This window comes from Cydia strobilella, chromosome 19 (genome assembly GCF_947568885.1).
Source record: "Cydia strobilella chromosome 19, ilCydStro3.1, whole genome shotgun sequence".
NCBI classification, from domain to species: domain Eukaryota; kingdom Metazoa; phylum Arthropoda; class Insecta; order Lepidoptera; family Tortricidae; genus Cydia; species Cydia strobilella.
This window is the reverse complement of record NC_086059.1, coordinates 8551578-8577342: the sequence shown is the minus strand read 5'-3', so window position 1 is coordinate 8577342 and position 25765 is coordinate 8551578. Positions and strand designations below refer to the sequence as shown.

Sequence of the window (25765 nt, the reverse complement as noted above, 5' to 3'; positions counted from 1 at the left end):
ATTTGCTTCAAATAATATTTTCCAGAAAATAAATTATTACCTATCCTGCAAAACCAATCCACCTAAATCCAATTTAGTAACCAACAATCCGCAAAATGGTCTAGATCTAGAAGTTAGAGACTTGTGAGGCTATATAATTATGTATATATAGCATAATAACAACTAAAGTGGTGACTGATGATAACAGCCACAGTGCCAACTCGCGTGTTATGCATCTTTCACTTCCACCCCTGGAGCATAATAGCTCTAACGACTCCTCTCTGGACGGCCAATGAAGGCAAGCCAGAGCCGAGAGTCCTGCGGGTCCCCGTGGGGTCTACTCCGACCGACCCTGGCCGACTCTCGGGAGCACTCGGCTCCGTGGGGTCGTTACTCCCCAACAGCTCGCCACAAGCTGCCATGCTTTAAAAAAATGAAATGATTATTATTAGGAGCCTATAATGTCCCACTGCTGGGCAAAGGCCTCCCCCTCACTTTTTCCAGTCTTCCCGATCCTGTGCAGTCTGGCCATTGCTTATAAAAATTACATAATAAGTCAATTGTTTCACATTTCAATGAGCATGAAATTATTTTTCCTGTAATGATCAAAATTATTTTCATCACACTTGCTCAAAAAAGATCTTATTTCATGCAGGTGTACTGAAGGACAAAGGTATATATCGTTCCCGCGTGAGTTATGGATTGTGAAAAAAAATTCACGAGTGAGTTATAGCTTTTTTTTTAATTATGTTACTTATTCATATGAATTAAGTACGTATAAATTAGTTTTACTTATAAAATACTGACGTTTATAACCTAATATTTTTGTTTATGTTTAAAAATATTTAATTTGATTAATTTAATAGCCGTTTAAAATATTTTTACACAATTTTCAATTGTGGCTTAATGCTAATGGGTCTGCCTTCGATGCCTAAACTGCCAAAAAAAATAAAAATGGCGGAAGAATGTTTAAAATGTCACCGTATTTAAGAATAATTTCGCTTAAAATTTAGTTTTTTCTTCGCAAGTGTGATGAAAAACATTGTGTGTAACTCCACGGGTAAGAATATTGCAAATTCGAGTCTTTAATGCACTCTAGCCTGCGGCTGTCGTGCATCTTAAGACCTCATTTGCAAAATTACACTTACCCCCCACGTTGCACAATGTACTATAGTGGCGCTTATTTTCTTTTGAGTAGTATATAATGGGCACTTGTTTTTGAATTTTGGTGTTAATCTTTTGTAGGACAATAAAAAATATTGAGTATTAAAGTTACTGTGAACAGCATAATTTTGATTATTTATTTATTTATTTATTTAAATATGAAACAAACGGTCATACATAAAATATTGTTACAGTTTCTTCTCTTAGTCTAGACCTATAGTTTCCATTTTTATTAAACATATCTTTATATATAGCACGAAAAAGTACCTATCTTGGCTTATCTTAACTTTGCTACAGGGAAGACACGAACGAGTTTAATAGCAGACAATAAAAGGTGTATGACCCATTTATTATTAATTTGAGTTTACATTCGTGCACGCCAACTTAATCTCTGATCACCATCTTCTTCTTGTATTACAGTTATCGCGAACACATTTTTAACTCCTCGGATGCACTTGAACAGGGTAGCCATTGACGGAGGCAACCGATACTGCCATCACGAGCCGCATGTCCTCGTACGACTCTGGAGAAGTCAGCCGGAACTTTTGAAGCACCTTGACGCATATAGTTTTCACAAGTTTGATAGCGAAGTACCTCCCTGAAATCAAAATGTGGTCATATGTCATGGCTGCGGACAAAATGGACTATAGATCCCCCAATATTTAGGTGTGAATTCATAAGTGAAAAATTTACTACCAAGTCTCACCCAAGGCAGTAATTTTTCCACTTTAAAATTTACTCAAAGCTCAATAGCATCGTTCGCAGACGTTTCTGCTTGTTAAATAATTAGCGAATCCTATATGTTTACTAATTTAGGTAGTTTTCCTCACTGTAGATTAGTTTCTGACATTCTATATATGAACAAGTAAAATTTAAATTTCCAACTAATCTTTCGTTAAATAATCACTTGCATTTCGTCACTTTTACACCACTGCTTGTTAATCTATTCATTTGGTTTTATTTATATTCAACATGATATTTTAGGTTATAGAGTTGTTCAAATTCATCTTAAAAGATTCAAATGTAGTAAATTATAAAACCATCGCATAAAATAAACTTCTTAATAGAGCACCAATCATAATACGTACTTAAAAATACAAGCAGTACAGAGGTTAGATAGTGTAACAGAAAAAATATTACCTATGCAATCCATCGGTCCAAGGCTGAAAGGAATGTAGCAATTCGGATGGCGTATTTTGGAGTTTTCAGGACTAAATCTTTCCGGTTCGAAGGCGTTCGGCTTGGTCCAATGCCGCTTGTCGCGATGCAGGTGGTATATTGGCACCACGAGCGAGCTCCCAGCAGGCAGTGTCGCTTTGCCTAAAACACAAGTATTTCTTATATTGTTTTTATTTTATTTATTTATTTAAGAAACAAACAGTCGTTTACAAACAAGTTTACAAATATTTCTTAAATTAAGACCTGGAGTTTCATTATTGTATATAAATTGCAGTCTATAAAACAACAAAAACATAATGTAGGTAGGTACTAGGTAGTAACAGTTTGAAGGTAGGTATAGGTAAAACTCACGAGAGCCGGCGGAAGATTTGTACTGAAACTGTAAATTATATCTAAAAGAAAAACCTCGCCGATTCTCGTGATTCGACCCATGAGTAGGTACAGGTAATTAAGTTAATAAGTAATGTAGAAATTACTAAGTAATGACATGATTACCGGAAAGTGACATAAGTATACATAAGAAAAATTTACATAATTAATTAATTACCGAAAAACACATTTTAATGAATTAATGGAACAGTTAAACAAATCCAAATTATTAGGTTTTTCATTTTCGTTAAAAAGTTTACAAACACGTCTTATAAATACATTTCGTGCATAGCATGTTCTACTATAGGGAATGGAAAACATTTTTTTCTTCTGACAGTGGCGCTGACGTCTACGAGGAACTCTCAAACGTATTTGATGTAGTAGTGAGGGGACATTACATTGTTCATAATTTTGAAAAGATGATGTATCAGCGACTCGTTATAGTTAAGGTGAGTATGACCAGTTCTAAAATCGAGGGTTCTAACAAACTTTTTTTGTATTCGCTCCACTCTTTCAATATGAACATTATGATAGGGTTTCCATACTGCGCAGGCAAATTCTAGGTGGCTGCGAACAAAACTGTTAAAAAGGATTTTGTAAGTGACACTATTTTTAAATGGCTTTCCCACCCGTAAAATTAAACCTAGTTGTTTGTACGCCCTTTTTATAACCGATTCTAAATGAGGTATAAACGTTAGTTTTGAGTCCATAATAACACCAAGATCGCGGATTTGTGTTACTCTACTCAGATTATTGTTGCCTAATGTGAAATTATAGTTAACATTATGTTTTTTCTAAGAAAAACTGATGATACAACATTTATTCAAGTTTAAAAATAAATTATTTTTAGTACAAAATGTCTCAAAATTTTTCAAATCATCTTGGAGCAAATAATAATCTTCAACAGAATTGATAATCTTATAAATTTTTGTATCATCTGCGTAGAGCAGCACTTTTCGAGTTTTTAATATATTTATCTATGTCATTAATAAAAAGCGTAAACAGTAAAGGGCCTAAATGAGATCCCTGTGGTACTCCGGAACTAATAGACTTCCATTGAGAGGCGTAACCTGCTAGAACAACACATTGGCTCCGATTTTCTATATATGACTTTATCCAGCGGAATAAGTCTCCGTGTATTCCAAGGTGCCAAAGCTTGAGTAAAAGTGTATTGTGGCATATTTTGTCAAAAGCCCTGGCAAAATCTGTATACACGGCCTCTACACATGCGCCTCCATCCATCGCTACTAATATATCATTAGTGAAAGTCAATAGGTTAGTATCTACTGAACGACCTTTGTAGAAACCGTATTGATTAAGGCTAATGTGATTTTTGACTACTTGCGAGAGTTGATTTGTGACTATCTTTTCGAAAATTTTGTTAAATTAGCATAATTTTGAAATCGGCCTATACTGTTCAATATTTTGGCTAACTTGACCCTTGGGGATTGGAGTTACGAAAGCTTTTTTCCAGATTTCAGGAACGAAACCAGTTTTAATGGATTTTTGGAAAAGAATAGTGAGTGGGGACGATAAGTTCGCTGAACAATTTTTAATAAAAATTGGGTGAATACCATCCGGGCCTGCACCTTTGTTGGTATTGATTGTGTTCAATATCTTGTGGACAATAGCACGGTCAATATATATACTACTTGCGTCAATTAAGGGTTCAGTTGGTGGCACCAATGTATCAACTCGCAAATTAGTATCTGACTTTTCAAAAACGGAGTGAAAGTGATCATTAAATAAGTTACAAATTTCTGCACCGTCTGAGGTTGTGCGATCTTTATATTTCATAGTCTTAGGTATTTTATTTTTAGTATTAATCGACTTAATATACGACCAGAAATAATTTGGATATGATTTAATTTTGTTTTCCGCGTAGTATATATAACCGTTGTAGCATTGTAATTCCATTTTTTCTGCGCGTTTACGTAATATTTTAAAGGTCTCGTAGTCTAAAGGATTACGGTATTTTTTCCATAACCTATGGAACTTACGCTTACACTTATTATTCTCTCAGATCCATTCTATTGAGGCAAATAAAGAATGACTCACACTAGACCAGGCCGTACCCGGGAATAGGCGTCCGCCATGTCATTTTCTATGACGGCTGATCGGTGATCACGTGGTGCTTTCCATAGAAAACGAAGCGCCAGAAGCTCCGGCCCGGCCCCGGCCCGGTCTAGCCTGAGTCATCCTTAAAGGGTAACAACAGAACACCAATAGAACGACGTTTGTGTTTACGTATTTCCCTTTAATAAAATCAGTCAACCTTTTCACTCATGGGTTATTTTTTTATTTTGAACTGGTTTTATTAATTTAATCTATTTTCACGGATTTTTGTCACCTAAGTAAGTATTATAAAAATCGTGATAGATTAGAGATACCCAAAGCCCTTTTTGTACAAGAGAATTCCGTACATACTTATTTCAATGTCTTCAGCTATGGTTCTTTGAAGCATCACTCCAATGGGGAAGAGCCGAATTACTTCCTTGAACACCATGTCTAGGTACGGCATCAATTTCAGGTCGTCTTCGGTGACATCTCGGACATTGTCTTCGAAAACCTCCTTTATTTCGGCGTAGACTTTTTCCTGATTATAAAAAACAATGTTTTATTAACATTCGCATTCAATTTTTTTTGTTGTACGTTATAATTTATCAACATGAACATAAACATCAGACCGTCAAAGAACTACATATCTGTCTGAAATGTGCTTCTTATTTATTTATTTAAACTTTATTGCACAAACAAAGAAAAATGTACAACTGGCGGACTTAATGTCAAAAGGCCTTCTCTACCAGTCAACCATTGTGTCAAACAGAGACAGAAATGTTGGTGCAGGAGAGATTCATAAAGTATAACGAGAAATTGAACGAAAATGTCAAAACAGAGCTTAGTGTGACTACCCGACAAAAACTGTATGAAAAAGTTTGGGGTAGACATCACATTTTCAAACCATCCACTCCCACTACACATAGGTTGGTAAACATTAAGCCAAAGCAAATTATTTAGAGAACTAGGGTTTGATAATTTGGGAACTGGGATGACAAAGGCCTTCTTATATTTTGGTGTTACATAGTGTAACCGACGATTTCCGTGATGACGCTGATATTGAGAGCGAGCGGAGGGTCTTGGCCGTCAGGGTCAATATGACAGCTCGCAGGTTCAGCCGGTGTACAGCGCAAGTTAAAATAACATTATTCCGAGCGTTCTGTACATCGCTGTACACCTGCAGCCTGTGGACGCGGTACACGCAAACGGCTTTTAACGCCATGCGCGTACTATATAATGACGCGTTTAGGGTACTGTTGCGACTGCCTCGGTACTGCAGAGCGTCGGGCATGTTCGCAGATGCTCATGTGGACGGATTCCACGCGACTGCGCAAGCGCTGCGCCGCGACGCTCCGTAGGGTGCGCGACAGCCGCCACAGTATCCTGGCCGTTGTGGCTGACAGATGGGACGTTAGCCTAATAAGACACTGGTCCTCCTTGCGTTTATCTTTAGTACCTAAGACAGTTATTTAAATTTATTTTTAAGTTTGTTAGGATGTACTAACAAAATATAGACCATGTTGTCTGACATAAATGCATTTTTTAAATAATTTTATGTGAAGTAAGATAATATTTGAGTTCCGTTTTTTTTTTTTCAAATATTATGTGTCATTTGCTAGCGAATGCGTAAATACGTTACAGAATTGGTGAGACAGCAGAAAACTGTTGTGTTACATAATGTTCAAGGGTCTGACGGGCTCATAACAGTAAAAGTCTTGTGGTACAGGAATAAGTAAAGTAACGTGCAAAATTTTGATAAAACCTTAAATTATTATGAGAGGCGATTGCCCTCTGTGGCGTTTTGCTATAATGTTTGCGCAGGCACTCCATTGGTCTAGTTTTGACCTGATCACCTAAATTGAATGATTCTTTATTTTGAAGATTATTATTATTTTATGTATATTAGTCTGTAGGTACGTATCTTTGAGGCTTGGTTGCCACTTGCCTGATAATAAATAAATGATTTTCCATTTTGATTTTTGATTCGACTTGATAGTCGAAACGCACTGATGTGCGTCTGGCTCATTCTGATGGTGATGACATCATCATCATCATCATCATCATGCTTGAGATGCATTAGTCGCTAGCGTAAACCACAAGCGTTAACGCTTGTGGGAAACTCATGGTAAGGGATTATATTATACCTGGCATTCGGGATGATAGGCCATCATTAGCAAAGCGTATGATGTTATCTTGGCAGTCGCCTCTTGACTCTGTGAACATGTTGAAAAGCTAACTAAAACATTTTATTTTGTAACTAACCTAATAAATAGGTACACGCACATCATAAATATGCCAGTAGGTAAACTTTATTTGTTTGGTACAGATATTTGTTGCCAGGTCACCCCACAAAGATGATATCAACGTCGTGACACTACTGGTGTAAGTAAGTGCAACATGCAAAAAAAGCTGATTTGGCCCGGTAGCCCTGTGATCGTACCGTGCAAGCCCCCCAAAAAAGGGGGGGAAAGGGTCGGCTCCCAAGGTCCAATCTGTGCTAAATTTCGGTCTACTCTAGCAACTAGGGCAAGTTATCTATAATTTTCACGAGGAATTCATTTTTGAAATAATCTAGAACGATTTTCATGCAACAAAAATTGTTTTCGCGCAAAAAAAGAAATTAACGTAATTTTTTGTGACAATTTTGGCCTTTACAAACACAGTGTGGCTATTTTCACTTAATTTTTTTTTTTTTCAAGTTGGCCCATTTATTATTTACTAGCGACCTGCCCCGGCTTAGCACGGGTGCAATGCTGATGTATTATACATATAAACCTTCCCCTTGAATCACTCTAATCTATTAAAAAAAACAAGCATACATAAGGACAGACAGACAGCAGGAAGCGACTTTGTTTTATACTATGTAATGATTCTGAAAATCATCGCATTCAAATAGGCATTGATACATAGTTTTGTCAAGAAAGAATAATTTGTAGCGCCTAGCGGTGACGATTTCCAGATAGAAATGGAATTATGGCCAAAATCAAAGATCGAAAATGTTTAAAAAACCGGCCAAGTGCGAGTCGGATTCGCGCACGAAGGGTTCCGTGCCATTACGCGAAAAAATCACGTTTGTTGCATGGGAGCCCCACTTAAATAATTTTTTTATTCTGTTTTTGGTATTTGTTGTTATAGCGACAACAGAAATATATCATCTGTGTAAATTTCAATCGTCTAGCTATCACGGTTCATGAGATACAGCCTGGTGACAGACGAACAGACAGACAGACGGACGGACAGCGAAGTCTTAGTAATAAATTATCGATGTTGAAAATTTCAGCACCATTTCATCAGTGGTTCAGGTTGTATGATGTCCGGAAATAAATTAAGTAATGTAGAGTTTTATTAGGTGTTAATGTATGGGATATTATGAAATAATTGTTTTTAATTGAAATTCACGTAAAACCTAAAAACGACTGAAAATATAAATCTGTTTTTTTTTTAACATCAATTGAAATAAAATTTTAGAAAATCAACCCTTAACTCGGGGTCAACTAGGAGGGTAAAATTTTTGTATGAAAGAAAACCGAAAACAACAAATTGGTAGCAAAAAAGGGCAAAAATGCATTGAGCAAGCAATAGCACATTTTCATGCTTTTAATATGCCAAATTCAGCGTATTTTTTAATTATTTTCAATTTTGTCTTTGGCCATTAATTCCAATTAATTTGGATCAAATGAAAGTATCTATGGAAATCGCCACCGCGCTATAATTATTTTGTTGTAAAAAAATGTATGAATGCCTATAGTTATATTAAAATTATTACTATTTTAATGTGATACTATCCTATCCAGAATAAAGAATACATATGGGCTAAATTGTCATTTTTTTCATAAAGTGAAAATCGCCACACTGTGTCTGTAAAGACCAAAATTGTCACAAAAAATGAAATGTTATTTTAATTTTTTGTTCGAAAATCATTATTTTGTATGAAAAGGTAAAACGGTTATATCAAAAATGAATTTCTAGTCTAAGTTATAAGAAAATGATATATAACTTGCCCTAGTTGCTAAAAGCAAATAGAAATTTAGCACAAATAGGACCTGGGGAGCCGTCCATTCCCCCCCCCCCGCTCCCGCTTTTTTTTGGGGGATTTGTACGGTACGATCTCGTGGCTACGAGGCCAAATCAGCTTTTTTTGACCTAAGTAACAATCGTGCCAAGCGGCTTCGCCTAAGAAAAAAGTGCATGCATACCTCTCCATACATTTTTGCACTTACTTACCCCAGTAATTCTTTGTGAAAGTCTTTTTAGTATGTGCTGATAAGAACAGAAAATAATATATTTATATATTATCATACGTACTGCTGTAAAAAGAGTGAACCATTGTTTCACCAGTTCTTCATGGCTCGGTAATTGATTAGATAACATGAGCCTATCGATGACGCTGAGCTCTGTGTTACGTGTGCTGTCACCCTCTGCGTTCAGGATTTCCTTGATCTTACGTTCGTCCATCGATTCCAGAATTTCCAGTCTATGCTTTATATTTGCAGTTGCGATTTCAGTGATTTTTTTTATCAATGCTTTTTGTTTTTGATAATATTTGGTCATCCAGTAAAATGGATCAACTTGAAGGTACCATTGAGTCATTCTCATGAAAACTGTTAAGTATATACTAAAAAGTTTTAATAACAAAACTTCCGTGAGACTCAGACATATTAAATATATTAATAACGGGTCACTCACGTATTCGTCGACGTACATGTCGAGCGTTTTTCGACTTAAAATACGTGAGTGACCCGTTATTAATATATTTATTAAAAAAGTTCTTCAGAAAGTGAGTTGGACCAGGCAAAATAACGGGTTTCGTACCTTTGTACGTACAATACTAAAAATAAACTGTTTTTATATGACAAGACGACAGTAGCATTCATGTTATTTACAAGTGAAATACGCACTGTAGGCCAATCAAATTACAATTTTTTTGAAGAATTTATTCCCAGCATGCTGCAAATCTTTTTATACCTTCATTTGGTCCGAAAACGGTAGGTCCGACGGAAAATTTGTTCTAATCATGATGAAAATTTTATTAAAATATATTATGGAAAAACAATTTATAACACACATGTCATACAAAATAAAACATTACAAAGATCTTAACCTAAACTAGAACCTAACAAACACAAAAACTATTCACAAAATGCGCCCCGCGCCCCTCCAGAAAATGAAAAAATGAAAATTTAAATTGATATTTAAGGATCCGAAAGGTACAGTCACCTGCAATAATATGTTACACAACAAACGCCGCTAAAATATCTGACACGATTTTATTTTTAGAGCCACAAGAGCATGTCACAGTACATATTTTTGCGGCCTTCGAAGAGTAACTTATTATTGCAGGTAACTGTACCTTGATAAGAATTCGTATTCAATATTGTAAAAAATGGCCGCCATTTAAAATTTCTTTATTTTTGGTATGATCATGTAAAAAATCTTAAAACGCCTTTTCACCAGTGTCTGAGGGCCTACCGCGAAAACCGAGATCTCCTAAGGTTCCCAAAATGTATGCACATCTCCTGGGATTGCGCAAACTCGGATTATACGGATTATTAGGATCAAATGAAAGTATTAAAACGATTTCCAGCTTGCTGGGAATTTCATTCCTCAAAACGCTTTTTAACCGACTTCAAGATTTCAAAAGGAGGAGGTTATCAATTCGGTTGTATGTTTTTTTTTTATGTTTGTTACTCCATAACTCCGTCATGTCTGGACCGATTTTGAAAATTCTTTTTTTGATTGTAAGTATATACATACAGATTGGTCCCGTTTTTGTCAAAACGCAGTTCTGATGATGGGATCCATGAGGAATCGAGGGAACTCCTCGAATGTTAAAGGCATACATATAGTAATTTTAGTATTTTCATTAACAAATCAAGCATTTACATTTAAAAAAGTGACATTTTATAAAGTGGAACTGCTGATGATGATCAGAACGGAAATCTTCAATGATGCATAGTTCACGTTTGGCGATTTGTCCTCTTCGTTATGATTGGTAAGCAAGTTTGGTTTTCAAGACACATTTTTGTCAAGCTCGAGTTCTGATGATGGGATCTATGAGGAATCGAGGGAACTCCTCAAATGTCAAAGGCATACATATAGTGATTTTTGTATTTTCATCAACAAATCCAGCATTTCCATTTTAAAAAGTGACATTTGATGAAGTGCAGCTGCTGATGATGATCAAACTCTTCACCGACACATAGTTCACGTTTGGCGATTTATTCTCTTCGTTATGGACCCAGACCCAAACTTGGACCTGGACTTTTTTTTGAACTGCGATCCTCACAGAACCAACTGCTATTAGAACATTGGGTTACGTTAGGTTAGAACTATGACCCTTACAGAAACGAAATGCTACTAAAAACGTGGGTGGTTTTACCTGCTTAGTAATGAAATGAAAAAGACAGCATCAGTTAGGCAAAAGATGCTGTCTTTTTCATTTCATTGTCTGGAGTGCACCATCAACAATAAGTAACCTTTCAACGGCATCGCCCATTGAAGTCGGTTTTTTTTTTCTTAAAAAATATTATGGATCTAATTTGATTGGCCTACTAGGCAAAATTCCATATTTATCTATTAGGATTTATTAAAAATCGCTGCTGGTGGCAATACACATAAAAATGACGTTTCTTATTATGGACGTCCACTTTCAATCTATAATTTTATTAATTGTTTTAATAGCAGAGAGACATATGGACAGACGATCACGATTACTGCTCCAATTTTCAACTTTGTGGTAATATTCATGGGAATTTGCAATACAAAAGTTATCTTACTCGTGTGCATCATGTAGAAATTTGTCATTCATATTTGGCAGGTTTATGGTCTGTTCCCTTGTCAATCCCATTAATGTCCCTGAAAAAGTAAAATCTTTTCAGGCATTTGTAATCACATGTATAGGAAACCGATTCAGATATAACAACTTGTTACAGATTGAACTGGTTTTGTAACGACCTTTACGATCGTCTGGATGATTGGCGCGCATCTCACGCACGAGTTTCACGTCATTTCGCATTCACCAATCAGTGTGAATCAGTTTCCCTTAATAATAATAAGTTCAAGTTGTATAGGGCGTATAGTAAAACGCAATAGTAATGAGTTTAAAACTCGCTTAAAACTGAATACTTATTAAGCTTAAATTTTACTACAAATAAGATTACGCAAAGCTCGGTTAAAACTTAAATTATAAATGGTTTTTAATGTATGTATATTGTATGTATGTATGGGGTGAACACTCTAAGCTTACTTATCTATCAATGGTGTAACAAACTTATTCCCAACTATGAAACAATAAACAGTACAGTCGTGTAAAAATATAAGTGCACACATCTTACTCAAAAATTTGTCCCATAGCTCTTATGTCGGCGAACTAAGAACCTTGGGACATATTTTTGAGTAAGTTGTATGCACCCATATTTTTCTTTGTTCTTTTTTCTGTCTTATTTCTTCTTAGTAACGTACTAATATAGTCTTGTAGACAAAAATATGGACACCTGGTGTCTGAAATAAATATTTTCATAATTTTTTTTACACTTGACTATACCAGTAACACGTAGATTTGGCAACTAATCCGTGCATCTTAGAAATAGACAGATAATTTAATTTAATTTAGTTTTTTATTTAGGCGAAACCCCTCATATAAAGAACGAGAAAAGGCCTTTCCTTATATGTAGATATGATGTTAGTGACACTAATGTTCAGTTTGACTAGTATCTTACGGCAAACAGTGTATGTGGTGCCCAACACTACGTCATCGTAGATGTCAAACGGTTTTCCTCCCGATTTAGTCATAAGCCGGTTTACAGTTTCATTAGCTTCGTCGTTGATCACTTCATCATAGGCCTCTAAAGCTTTTTTGCCATAGTTGGGTAGTACCGTCTTTCTGCAGATTCGCCAACTAGGACCTAGAATTTGACGTATTAAAGGTACTATAATTAATATTTATTCAGGGACCATAATTTTACACCATAACTCACCTACATGAGTAGATAATGCGAATGATATATAATTTTGTACTGGTGTATTTCAATAAGAGATTTCTTGATCAATTAATAAGTTCCATCAACAAGCTTATTTTGTAAATAAGTTCGGAGGTACCTGAACCACTGAGAAGGCCGGATCCGCAGTAATCTTTTATGTACTTGTACTGGGGGCCTTTAATACTGGTCTTCTGACTTTTGAGAAGCGTCTGAGAAACGAAAGATTTAAATATAAGTAATTTATGTCAGCTATTTATGCGGTTTCATGGAGATGGCCCATTTTCTGCTGTTGCAACGCTACTGCAATCGCAATCCGAAATGTACCCTTATGGGATACCTATGACGAAACCAAAAAAAGGATCACTGTCACATTTCGCAAGAAGGAACGGGAAAGACCATGCGCGCCAAGTGTCAATTTTGATCGAATTTTGTTGATTTTTATTTATTTTATAAACGTTGCCTTACAATATCGAAGTTGGAAAGCGGTAAAATTACTATTTAAGTTAAGATTGTTTTTTCTTCCTTTTTTATTTATAGTGTCACATAATAAATAACCGAGTAAAGTTGGATTAAAAGTCCTAGTTAGAGGTTACTTTGGGAATTAATTGTATCGAGCGAAGTGTCATAATTCGTGTATCGGAAGCTTATAAATTAAAGATAATATAATCAATAACTACATATATTTTTTCCACGTCTACGAATATCAACGTCTCTTAGAAAAATATGATTATATAAGGAGATTTTTCGCCTTTTGGCTCAGGGAACCGCCTTAAACTTTTTTCTTTATTATAATTACCTTTATGTCATCGGGATCGTTCACAAAAATATTAAGATCAGGTCCAATCCACACCCTGAAGAGGTCACCATACTCTTGCAGGTACCTTTTAATAATATTTGTTAACTCTGTAACAATAAAACATTTGTGACGTTTTCAAGCAAAAGGTACCACTTTGTCTCTTACCATAAGGACTAAATTTGCTTGTATCTTTATACGAATAACCTGAACCTGTTAGAGGCTAGAGCGTCCTAGTGGCAAGCGACAATGTGGTACCTTGTGTTTGAAAATGACACATTTTATTGTATGGTCTATGTCTCTTTTAGGGTTCTGTACCAAAAAAGCAAAAAGGAATCCTTATCTGCCTGTCTGTCCGTCAGTCTGTCACATTCGCTAAAAATCTCGAGAATCAGTTATGCTATCGATTTTAAATTTAGGATAGTTATAATATAATAATTTTTAAGAAAAAAAAACGACTTCAATGGGGGATGCCGCTGAAAGTTCACTTATTGTTGATGGTGCACTCTTAGATTCCAGACAATGAAATGAAAAAGACAGCATATTTTGCCTAATTATGTAGAAAAGAAGGTAAAACAACCCACTTTTCTAGTAGCATTTCGTTTTTGTAAGTTCTAACCTAACCTAACCTACTTTTCTGATAGCCTTTATTTTCTGTAAGGGTCACAGCTCTAACCTAACCTAACCTACTTTTCTGATAGCAGTTCTGTTTTGTGAGAATCGCAGTTCAAAACCCACGCACCAACCTAACCCACTTTTCTAGTAGCATTTCCGGGTCCGAGTCTGGGTCCGGATCCGAGTCCGGGTCCGTGTCCGGCTGTCCGGGTGCAAGTTTGGGTCAGAGTTCGGTCCGGGTCCATTCTGATCATCATCAGCAGTTCCACTTCATCAAATGTCACTTTTTTTAATGTAAATGCGGGATTTGTTGATGAAAATACAAAAATTACTATATGTATGCCTTTCACATTTGAGGAGTTCCATTGGTTCCTCGTGGGTCTCACCATCAGAACTCGAGCTTGACAAAAATATGTCTTAAAAACTTAAGTTGCTTAACAAACATAAAGAAGAGGACAAATCGCCAAACGTAAACTATGCGTCATTAAAGAGTTCCATTCTGATCATCATCAGCAGTTCCACTTCATCAAATGTCACTTTTTAAAATGGAAATGCTGGATTTGTTGATAAAATACAAAAATCACTACATGTATGCCTTTCACATTTGAGGAGTTCCCTCGATTCCTCGTGGATCCCATCATCAGAACTCGAGTTTGACAAAAATGTTTCTTGAAAACCTAACTTGCTTAACAAACATAACGAAGAGGACAAATCGCCAAACGTGAACTATGCGTCATTGAAGAGTTCCGTTCTGATCATTATCAGCAGTTCCACTTCATCAAATGTCACTTTTTTAAATGTAAGTGCTTGATTTGTTTATGACAATACTAAAATCATATCCCTTTAACATTTGAGGAGTTCCCTCGATTCCTCATGGATCCCATCATCAGGACTGCGTTTTGACAAAAACGGGACCAATTTGTATGTATATACTTACAATCAAAAATAGAATTTTTAAAATCGGTCCAGAAATGACGGAGTTATGGAGTAACAAACATTAAGAAATAAAAAAACATACAACCGATTTGAGAACCTCCTTTGAAATCTTGAAGTCGGTTAAAATAGGCTAGTTCAGACGCATTGAATGTAGTTTGTGATTTTTTTTTTTATACACTGTGAAAAAATATTATTTCTTGGATTACTTACCAAAGAAACATTTCCAAATTTAATTCGCAATTTAACAGAATTTGTTTATTATTATAGAATTTTTGTGACATTAAGCTAAAAAAATACTTTAAAATAAAAAAAAGTTGAAACAGGTTCATAATATGTTAATGAATTATCCCTGAAAAACCGAAATGAATGGGCAGTGTATTTTTTTTAGGTTAATCCTATCGTAAAATATAAACCGGTCAAGTGCGAGTTCGTTTAACTCGCGCACCGAGGGTTCCGTACAAACTTAAAATTTTCTCATGTAATTATAATGACGAAAGACTTGACCAGAAGTACAGTAGAATTGTAATGGCTAAGCATAATTGTTTACAGCGCCATCTATCGGCAAATTGGCTAACTAATTTGCGCGACCTGTATGTATGTTGGTCTTTCAGGGATAATTCTTTATCATGTGAACCGGTTTCAACAATTTTTGATTTATTTGAAAGAAGGTGTTTATAGTGTACCTAATCTCATAGAAATTTAAATTATAATAAATACCCGAAAAGGGGCTGATATTGCAAATTAAATTAGTACTTAAATGTTTTTTGATAATTAAAAAAAAGTTTTCTAGATAGAAGTGTAATTGTATTTTTCCTGTAATATGTGGTATTTTCTATAAAAAGGGACCTTATTGTAGATGGCGCTTACGCCATTATAAACAATGCTTCGATATAAATACAATGCCGCGCGACGCTGTGCGGCGTAAGCGCCATCGACAATAAGTTCCCTTTTCATAGAAAATGCCCCATATTTATGATATTGTTATTATTATGTTAAAACTACATAAATTTCCGTTGGTAAACTTCAGAGATAAGGGGGGAGGGGAATGGTATTTTTTTTTCACATTTTCCTTCATAATTCCATTTTTTTTACTACCAAAATAAAAAATGCTTTGTAATGTTCAATTTGAGCTCTTTCAAATGATATCCCACTCGACCTAGTAACTAGACTTTGAAATTTTGCCCCCTCTTTAAATTGGGTATTGTCTATACTTAATTAAAATAATTTTAATAAAATTCATTTCCAAGATGTCTGGGTTAGCGTTGTTCATAACTGTTCCAAATTTCAAATCGATAGTTTAAGTAGTTCTCGAGATATTTAGCAATGTGACAGACAGACGGACGGACAGAGTCGCACCATAAGGGTTCCTTTTGTACCTTTTTGGTACGGAACCCTAAAAATTGTACGCATTGTCAGAAAGAGTAAGGAAAAGCGATCATAAAACAAAATGTTGCATATGTACCTACTATAGTTTTAGAGACTATAGGAACATATTGTCTCAAATATAAGATAGCGCTGCAGACATACTTCTTTTCAAATATTTTTTGTTTATAGTTGCATTGCATGAGATAATTGAGAGTTCGTACGGTAACAGTACTGTCACAGAATAAGTATAGTAGATTGTTAACCAAGGGATGAAAGGCACTCACTGCTGCCGAGGCATTTTGGCGCTCGAACGCAGTGAGAGCGCCAATAGTCCGAGGCAGACAAGATGGCTTTCACCCGAGTTAAACATTCTACTTTTCATTTCGAATACGAGGAAAGTAAAATGCATTTTTTTTTAACATGACTAAGTATATTTTATTTTTTATTCATTACATTTCACAGCATAACAGTGATCCAAAGCACTGTGAAACCAATAGACATTTCATACACATAGTACACAAATCTAAATTAACATATAACAGAAGAAGGCCGTTCATTCCTCGTCTAGCAGAACCTCAAGCATTCATAACACACGTCCAACCATCCATAACGTAATACTTATTATATACCATCCATATAGTATATAATAAGTATTTCTTGAGGGTAATTTAAATTAACAATTCAGACAAAAGTATCGTTATTTATGGAATGGGGAGTCAAATATCAGAATGGAAATTTTATAACAAATCCATTTAAACTCAAATTTCAATTGCTTATCGTAAAAAAAGTCATACTTCGAACGTAAAATGCTCCAGTGCAGACACATATCATTTTCTGCACACCTTTTAGAACAACAATGACCCTCTTTCAGAGCATGAGATATGAAAATAGTATTATCATAGTCCTGTTGTCTGCGTCCTGAAGAAAGGCCAGGTCAAGAGCACCCTAAACCGGCGAGCGTGTATGAGGAATGTTATGAAAGTGAAGGAAGCGAAAGAGGTATGTCAGGATCGTAGCAAGTGGAAATCCGTGGTCTCTGCCTACCCCTCCGGGAAATAGGCGTGATTATATGTATGTATGTTGTCTGCGTCTATCTTTGATCGATTTTCGATCTATACTGATTATTTTACTGAGGTATGGGATAAAAACAGGTATTCTAGCCTTTTTTTTTTCATCAGAAATTTCAGGACATACTATGTATTTTACCGATGTTGTATGTATGTATGTATTTTATGTTAGGTTGGATAGGAAACGATCTTACCTTCAGGAGGGCCCACTAGTTGTAATGCGTTACCCAATATCGGTATCGTAGGGGGACCTGGGAGCCGATCGGAAATATCCAGCAATTTCTTGTTCTTAATCCGCCATCTCATCCAGTAAAGTAACATAGTAGACAGCATAAGGGCGATGAACCAGATCATTCTGAAACCAGATTTTTTTTGACAAAAACGACAAATAGGGTAAACTCGCATTATTTGGTGACACGCCTAATTCGGTGATACAAGTTTTGAAGCATGACACCGAGGAAAGCTAGTGAATCAGGGCCTTTTAAATGGGCCTCACGGCAAAGCCGCCGGAGCCGTGAAGCCGTGAGGTCCCATTTAAAAGGCCCTAAATGCCCTAATTCACTAGCTTTCCTGGGTGTAATGCTTCAAAACTTGTCACCGAATTTGGCGTGTCACCAAATAATGCGAGTTTACCCTAGTCATTGACAGTTGATAACCGGCACGTGAGTCGACGGATGCTTGAAAATATTTATTGGAATAAATAAAAGATTAGGTAATGTTTTGTTTAAATGGTGCCAACCAATCGTGGTAATAACGAGGATCAAATATTTAAACAAACCGATGTGTAATTTTTTAATAGAAAAAACCCACTTCAATAAACAGTTCGAAATGACATTTAAACTATTAAATTTACTTACGGCCAAAGTGCATCACGTAACCATTACAATTAGCCCCAAGATGTAAAATACTATCCGGTAAATTCGAACAACGTGATAATTACTAGTGATAATCATGTGCTCCACGTAGGAGGTCACGACCCTCAGCACTGAGGAGAACGAAGCAAGGAGGAGGAGGGATAATTACTAGATACGAGAACAATACGAGATCTAGTAGATTATTACGACAATACGAGATATAGTTATCTTTTGCAGTTCGATTCGAGAAACCAATTTGTCATTTCACGTTACAATTATTGTGACGTTTTGGGATATCCATTAGATATCCGTTGGATGTCTAAGTAATGTCAAAGATAGATATAACTCCGTAATAGATGGATAAAGTCTAAGGAAAAAACGTGCCTCGAAAATCAAGAAAATTTGATTCTCGTTCAGAGGGCGCTACTAGCTTTGGCCAACTGTCGTAAAGATGGCGTTGACGGTTTCGTTTGTTATTTAACAATTTTAACGCATATCAGTGAAAGAACATGGGTCAAAATCATAAAAATAATTAATGCAAATAAAAAAAATCATTTATCTATATTTAAATACATTTTATCGTATTTTTATAAATATTTATTTTTAGTTTTAAAGTGTGTCGACAGATGGCAGTGAATTTACTGGGGTTACAAAATTTACTATGACAGTACCGCTCTAGTATAAGTTACTCTATGTAATTATTTATTTTTAGTTTTAAAGTGTGTCGACAGATGGCAGTGAATTTACTGGGGTTACAAAATTTACTATGACAGTACCGCTCTAGTATAAGTTACTCTATGTAATTATTTATTTTTAGTTTTAAAGTGTGTCGACAGATGGCAGTGAATTTACTGGGGTTACAAAATTTACTATGACAGTACCGCTCTAGTATAAGTTACTCTATGGTAATATCTTAAGCAAATCTTAAAGAGATCGTTCAAGAGGGCATTCGGAATGGCGAAAATGTCAAATTTGACATGACTTCCTTAAATACCTACTACGTTAACGTTTCTGCTTCATATCTAGTGGATATCTGATATCTAGATCATTGTTCGAATTGGCCCGTATATCGTGGAAGAGTTCCATTCTAGTCTTTATCACCCTATGTCACCAAATACCACTCAATATGCAAATGCCTGGTATTTGGATGAAAATTTAAAAAAAACCCGGTCAAGTGCGAGTTCGTTTAACTCAATTTTCTCATGTAAATAGAATAACGAAAGACTTTTAACCAGAAGTATTTTTATTTATTTTTTATTTATTCAGGTAAATACACATAATATACAACTTAATTATAAAAGTAACGTTAAACCAGTAAGGTACTAAGCGTAATTGTGTACAGCGCCATCTATCGGCAAATTGGCTAATTAATTTGCGCGACCTGTATGTATGTTGGTTTTTCAGGGATAATTCCTTATCATGTGAATCGATTTCAACAACTTTTGATTTATTTGAAAGAAGGTTTTTTAGTGTAATCTCATAGATAATTCACCATATCAAAAACAGGCAAATGGGCTTAAATTGCAAATTAAATTAGAAAATGTTTTATGATAATAAAAAAAACGTTTTCAAGATAGAGGTGTGATTAATATTTCCTGTAATATTTATGCTAATGTTATTATTATGCAAAAATTTCTTAATTTTTCGTTGGTAAACTTCGGTGATAAGGGGGTGGGGGGGATGGTATTGTTTTCAGATTTTCCTTCATAAGTCAATTTTTTTTTACTATAAAAACAAATAAAAAATTGTTTTGTTATGTCCAATTCGAGCTCTTTCAAATGATATCTTACTTGACCTAGTAACTAGACTTTGGAATTTTGCCCCCCTTGAAATAGGCATTTTTTATAATTAATAAAAAAAAATAAAAAATACACATCCAATGTGTTTGGGTTAGCGTTGTTCATAAACATTCCAAATTTCAAATCGATAGCTTCAGTTGTTCTCGAGATATTTAGCAATATGTCAGACAGACAGACGAACAGAGCCGCACCATGAGAGTTCCATTTGTACCTTTTTGGTACGGAACCCTAAAAACCCTAAAAAGATTTGAAGAGTTCCTCAATTAATGTACAATAGCTACGATGCAATTCACTCGTGTCCTTATCGACATACCATCTAGCAGCATGGGTTCAATAAGAAACATAGGTAGTTAAATTCATTCCCCCTACTGTTAAATTTGATATACCTATATAACTAACTAGTTAAATCGCATCTAAATAACCTGATTGGCATATGGGGCAGTGTCGCGAAAACAAATGTTAAGAGTCTCCAAATTGCCCAAAACAAAATAATAAAACTATTGTTTAATTACGATTACCTACTCGTAACCCCAACTAATACAGTTTATTCCAAATCTAAACAAATGAGCCTGCTGCAACTATTACACTTATAATACTATATTATGGAACCTATGTTTTCTAAAATAAATGATTTTTATTTATTTTATTTTATATTACTGAATAAAAAAATCCTTAATAAAACCATGCACTGTCAAACCAAATAAGAAAGTGAAACAACCTGCGTAGCGCAAATAAGTTATCCCTGCCATTTATACGAGCAAAAATTTTGGCACAAAAAACATAACATATCAGGGAGCGCGAATGTACAATGACTTACCACCAAATATTAAGAATGTACCAACTTTCAAAATTTTTAAAAACAAACTAAAAACATATGTTAATGGTTATAGATAATACATAATGTTATGTTTGTGAGAGGGACAGTAATACAAAATGAGCACAACAGTAAAAACTGTTGACATAAGCTACTTAAATAACAGGTAATAAAATATCTTAAACCCGAATTCTTTGACTGAATAATTACAAGATAATAATAATAAAATAATGCATACCTTTGTCTACAATATAACTTCTAAAATGATATAATTACTCCTGGTTGATGCGCTCACTTTGAAGATCGGCAAAATAATGATTTATTCGTTTTATTTAGAAACTGTTTATAGTCTCGGTTGGAATGGCTATACATACATATATTAGTCAATGTGACGTTTTCAATCAAAAGGTACCACATTGTCGTTTACCATAAGGAAGAAAATTGTTTGTATGTATACGAAAAACCTGTCAGAGCGTCCTTATGGCAAGCGACAATGTGGTACCTTTTGCTTAAAAATTACACAAATGTTTTGTCATACATAAACTATAGCGTAGTCTAGGGAATGCAATCTCGATCTCGCGAGATCTCGAGCGAATTTTCGAGATTCAATCTCGACGGCAGGAAATCTCGATTTTTGCAATCTTGATCGAGATCTCGATTAATATTTTCGAGATCTCGAACGATGTTGAAATATTGACGCGTGTGAATTAAGTACTATAAAATTTTGAGTTTAGATTCATGTTATTCAGGCAGTGCTACCACCGGCGGGGGTTTTACCGATATAAGTGCGCTATGGCTCCGCCATTTGTACAGTTTTTGTATCTTGTGCAATAAAGTTTATTTAAATGAATAAATACATATTATTTATTATGAAGCCTATGTCACAGATTATATTAGTTCTTACGAACAGATACTTATCTCTCAAAGAAAACGCAAATACCTACCGTTTTGATACCTACACAAAAATACAATGGAGTGACCTTCAACACGCCGCTCCCCGCACCGCGCGCGCCGACACAACGGTAGTATTGCCGACGCTTTTTTCAAACACTTAGGTGTCTTAGGTAGAAGCTGGGGAGGACGCTTGTGTGGGACGCCACCAGCGTTGACACGCTTGCGCCGTCCTACCTACAGGCGACCTCCGTCAAGGCGGGTGCTGCGGCCACAACGGCAGAACTAAACTAACGGCGCAAATATGCTGTCCTCGGCGAGGGCTACATATTTGCGCCGTTCGGAGTCGAAACTCTGGGACCGTGGGGGCCCAGTGCGAAATTATTATTCAAAAGCATTTCCGAGCGCCTCGTAGACGCCTCTGATGACCAGAGGGCTGGCAGCTACTTCGTCCAGGGACTAAGTCTGCCCAACTTAGGTAGATATCTAACTATAAATGTGTCGTAAAAAACATTACCTACATCTTTAAAACAATTTAATAGTACCTACGTAGCTTGTAACTAACGTAAAAGTAATAACAGTAGGTGTAAATACCTATATTGAGAATGTCTACTTACTTTTCCTCATCTGTCGAAAGAGGAAAAAAAGATATTTTTCATTCGTTTTGTTATGTCTGCATCACTCCACACTATAAGCTGTGTTATTTGTTCGTTACGAAGACATTACTTTGGCATAGCGCGCGGTGACGTGCGTGCGTGAGCGCGTGTGGCAAGTTGGCAACTGGCTAGCTTTAGTACCGCCGGCGGGAAACGAGTCGTAGGTATAAATCCGAGCTCGCGCGGAGAGTTCCATAGGCCTGCCTATGTATACAATTATGATTAGCTTTTCACGCGTAATTTTTGTAGTTTTTATTTAATATTTTAATAAATTCAAATTTAATTTAAATTTAAAATTTTATTTTAAATTTTAGGGCCGGTGCGTACCTCTCTCAGCGTATCGCCTTAGCGGTACAGAGAGGTAACGCCGCCGGCGTAATGGGGTCCATGCCGCAGGCCGACCTGTTGGACGGGGCATTTTTTTTATGATTGGGTTTTATGTTTTAGGTTAGTTTAATTTTTATACTCTATCTTTAGGTAGTTATTTATTTAATTTTAAATTGTAATTCTTTAATTTAAAATTGACATACTATGATAAAAAAAATTAATAAAGGAAATATATTTGTAACGTGATATTACGGCAATAAACATCCGAATAAAAAATATTTCGTTCAAATACAAACTTAGAATAAGATTACCTAAATAATTTCACGGTTTAGACTCACTTGTTTTAGTCACTCGCGCGACATGCTTCGGAGAGCCTAGGTCTCCTTTCTCAAGCACTTATACTTTCTTAAGCACTCATGTCGCGCGAGTGACTAAAACAAGTGAGTCTAAACCGTGAAATTATTTAATGTTAGTATGTCTTAATTTCGATTAGAATAAGATTTTATTGTTGAGCATAAACAAACATTACATAATATAAAAGAAAACATAAAATAACTTCAGGCATGAAGCCAATTTCCATCATTTTAATCAGTTTTCAAAAAAGTTTTTTTTTTTTTTTTTATGAAATAGGAGGCAAACGAGCAGACGGATCACCTGATGGTAAGCGATTATCGCCGCCCATGGACACCCGCAACACCAGAGGGGTTGTAAGTGCGTTGCCGGCCTTTAAGATGGGAGTACGCTCTTTTCTTGAAGGTTTGAAGGTCATATCGGTCCGGAAATACCGCAGGCGACAGTTCATTCCACAGTTTAGCTGTGCGAGGCAGGAAGTATGCATGTCGCCTTATCATGTCGCTGTGTTAGCATTTTGGAGTAGTTATTCTCAGTCGTTATAATTATAACTACCCATGGATCTACAATATTATGGAGATATATATAGGCACAACCGGACATTGTCACAAATTTCATATGTAATATGCCCATACCCTATTCATACCATAATTCCTATACACATAATTATTATAAACATAAACATCTTCATACTCACAATCACATAATCGTACATCCTGATTTGTAGCTTTCTATCTTTAATTTACTGCACTACAAAAATAAATTTGTAACGCATAATACATTTATACAGGATAACAAACTTAATTTTGCGTGCGAGTAAGTGCCATACGTAACTTTCTAGATCGTCTGGCAGGTAGAAAGTCCAGATCATATGGTCTGGCTTATTTTTATGACTATTTCTAAATAGTTATAAAAAAACTATAAAATTAATTGTTTTTTTGGCTGAATGACATTATCCGTAAGTTTTTTTCATCTAGTAATACTAATTTTTAGGGTTCCGTACCTAAAGGGTAAAAACGGGACCCTATTACTAAGATTCCACTGTCCGTCTGTCTGTCACCAGGCTGTATCTCATGAACCGTGATAGCTAGACAGTTGAAATTTTTACAGATGATGTATTACTGTTGCCGCTATAACAACAAATACTAAAAAGTACGGAACCCTCGGTGGGCGAGTCCGACTCGCACTTGGCCAGTTTTTTTATTAAATACAAATATGTAGTTATTTGTTTTACAAGGGGGCAAAGTTGTTGTTTAATCGCTCGTGCTAATATCTATAGATCCCGAGCAAGCGAAAGATTCCAAAATAGAACAACGAGCGTAGCGAGTGGAACCTTGAGCGTTGCGAGCCTGCGAGAGTTTCAAAACCCGAGGGTTAAACAAATTTTGCCACCGAGGGAAACACAACATTTTTCACCACACCAACGCGAGGAAACTACGAACTGTAAAATATTCATATTAATTATTTAATCATTGCTTTGTGTGTACAAAAAGATCTTAGGATTGGAACACAACTACGGGCACTGCAATAAAATTACAAAATAATCAACTACTTAATAACACTACTAAATACCTTTATTTATATGTAATGGCCGACCATATAATGGGTGGCAGAGAGGTCGACACGAGTAGATATTAAACATTACCTCAGTAGTCTTCTAGATATTCACTTATTGATTAGAAATGCTTTGTCTACGAGCAAAGAGGATATATAGGATAGAGCGCTACTGTCATAGTAAAATTTGTAACCACAGTAAATTCACTGCCATCTATCGACATACTTTAAAACTAAAAATTAAGATTTATAAAAATACGATAAAATGTATTTAAATATGGATAAATGATTTTTAGGGTTCCGTAACTCAAAAGGAAAAAACGGAAGCCTTATAGGATCACTCGTGCGTCTGTCTGTCTGTCCGTCTGTCACAGCCTATTTTCTCCGAAACTACTGGACCAATTAAGTTGAAATTTGGTATACATACTAAAGTTTGTGACCCAAAGACGGACATGTAACGTAAACAAATGAATTTTAAACATGGGGGCTACTTTTGGGGGGTAAATGAGAAAATAAAAAATAAAGTTTTTCAAACTATATTGTGTTACATATAAATTGAAAGAGCTCATTGTTTGAATTTCAAATATATATTTTTTTATAATTTTACGATAAACAATTTAGAAGCTATTCAAGAAAATAGGCAAAAAATGAACATTCCCCCCTTTATCTCCGAAACTACTGGGTTTAAACTTTTGAAAAAAATACATAAAATAGATCTTAATCTATAGATTACAGGAAAACCTATAAGAAATGTGCAGTCAAGCGTGAGTCGGACTTAATTACTTAGTTTTTGATCCGACCCCTACGGGTTTTTTAAAGACATTTTTAAGACTCATGTTTCACATTTCACATAAAAAATACATTGTTTAAATTGTGTGATGTACGGAACCCTTGGAACGCGAGTCCGACTCGCACTTGGCCGGTTTTTTTTTATTAGCCTTAATAATTTTTATGATTTTGACCCATGTTCTTTCACTTATATGCGTTAAAATTGTTAAATAACAAACGAAACCGT

General features: G+C 35.5%; 1 protein-coding gene across 1 annotated transcript; it reads right to left on the bottom strand.

Moving 5' to 3' along the window:
• Positions 1–1566: 1566 nt before the first annotated feature.
• On the bottom strand, positions 1567–17863 carry LOC134750126 (cytochrome P450 4C1-like). The gene is made up of 10 exons (XM_063685236.1): positions 17699–17863; positions 13525–13631; positions 12847–12937; positions 12468–12653; positions 11526–11604; positions 9055–9364; positions 6894–6962; positions 5119–5287; positions 2284–2463; positions 1567–1741 (listed from the first exon to the last, which is right to left on the bottom strand). Exons 1-10 carry the CDS (start codon positions 17856–17858, stop codon positions 1581–1583), a joined length of 1512 nt encoding a protein of 503 aa, XP_063541306.1. The 5' UTR covers positions 17859–17863; the 3' UTR covers positions 1567–1580.
• Between the last annotated feature and the right edge of the window lie 7902 nt (positions 17864–25765).

What these genes read in the sequence shown, in the direction of transcription:
- LOC134750126 (XM_063685236.1), bottom strand. Translation starts at nt 17,858, where the DNA reads ATGATCTGGTTCATCGCCCTTATGCTGTCTACTATGTTACTTTACTGG. An exon ending in CACCACATACACTGTTTGCC is followed by an intron (nt 11,605 to 12,467) that starts GTAAGATACTAG and finishes TTACTTTTTCAG; the next exon opens with GGACATTAATGGGATTGACA. An exon ending in GGTTCACTCTTTTTACAGCA is followed by an intron (nt 6,963 to 9,054) that starts GTACGTATGATA and finishes ACATGTTCACAG; the next exon opens with AGTCAAGAGGCGACTGCCAA.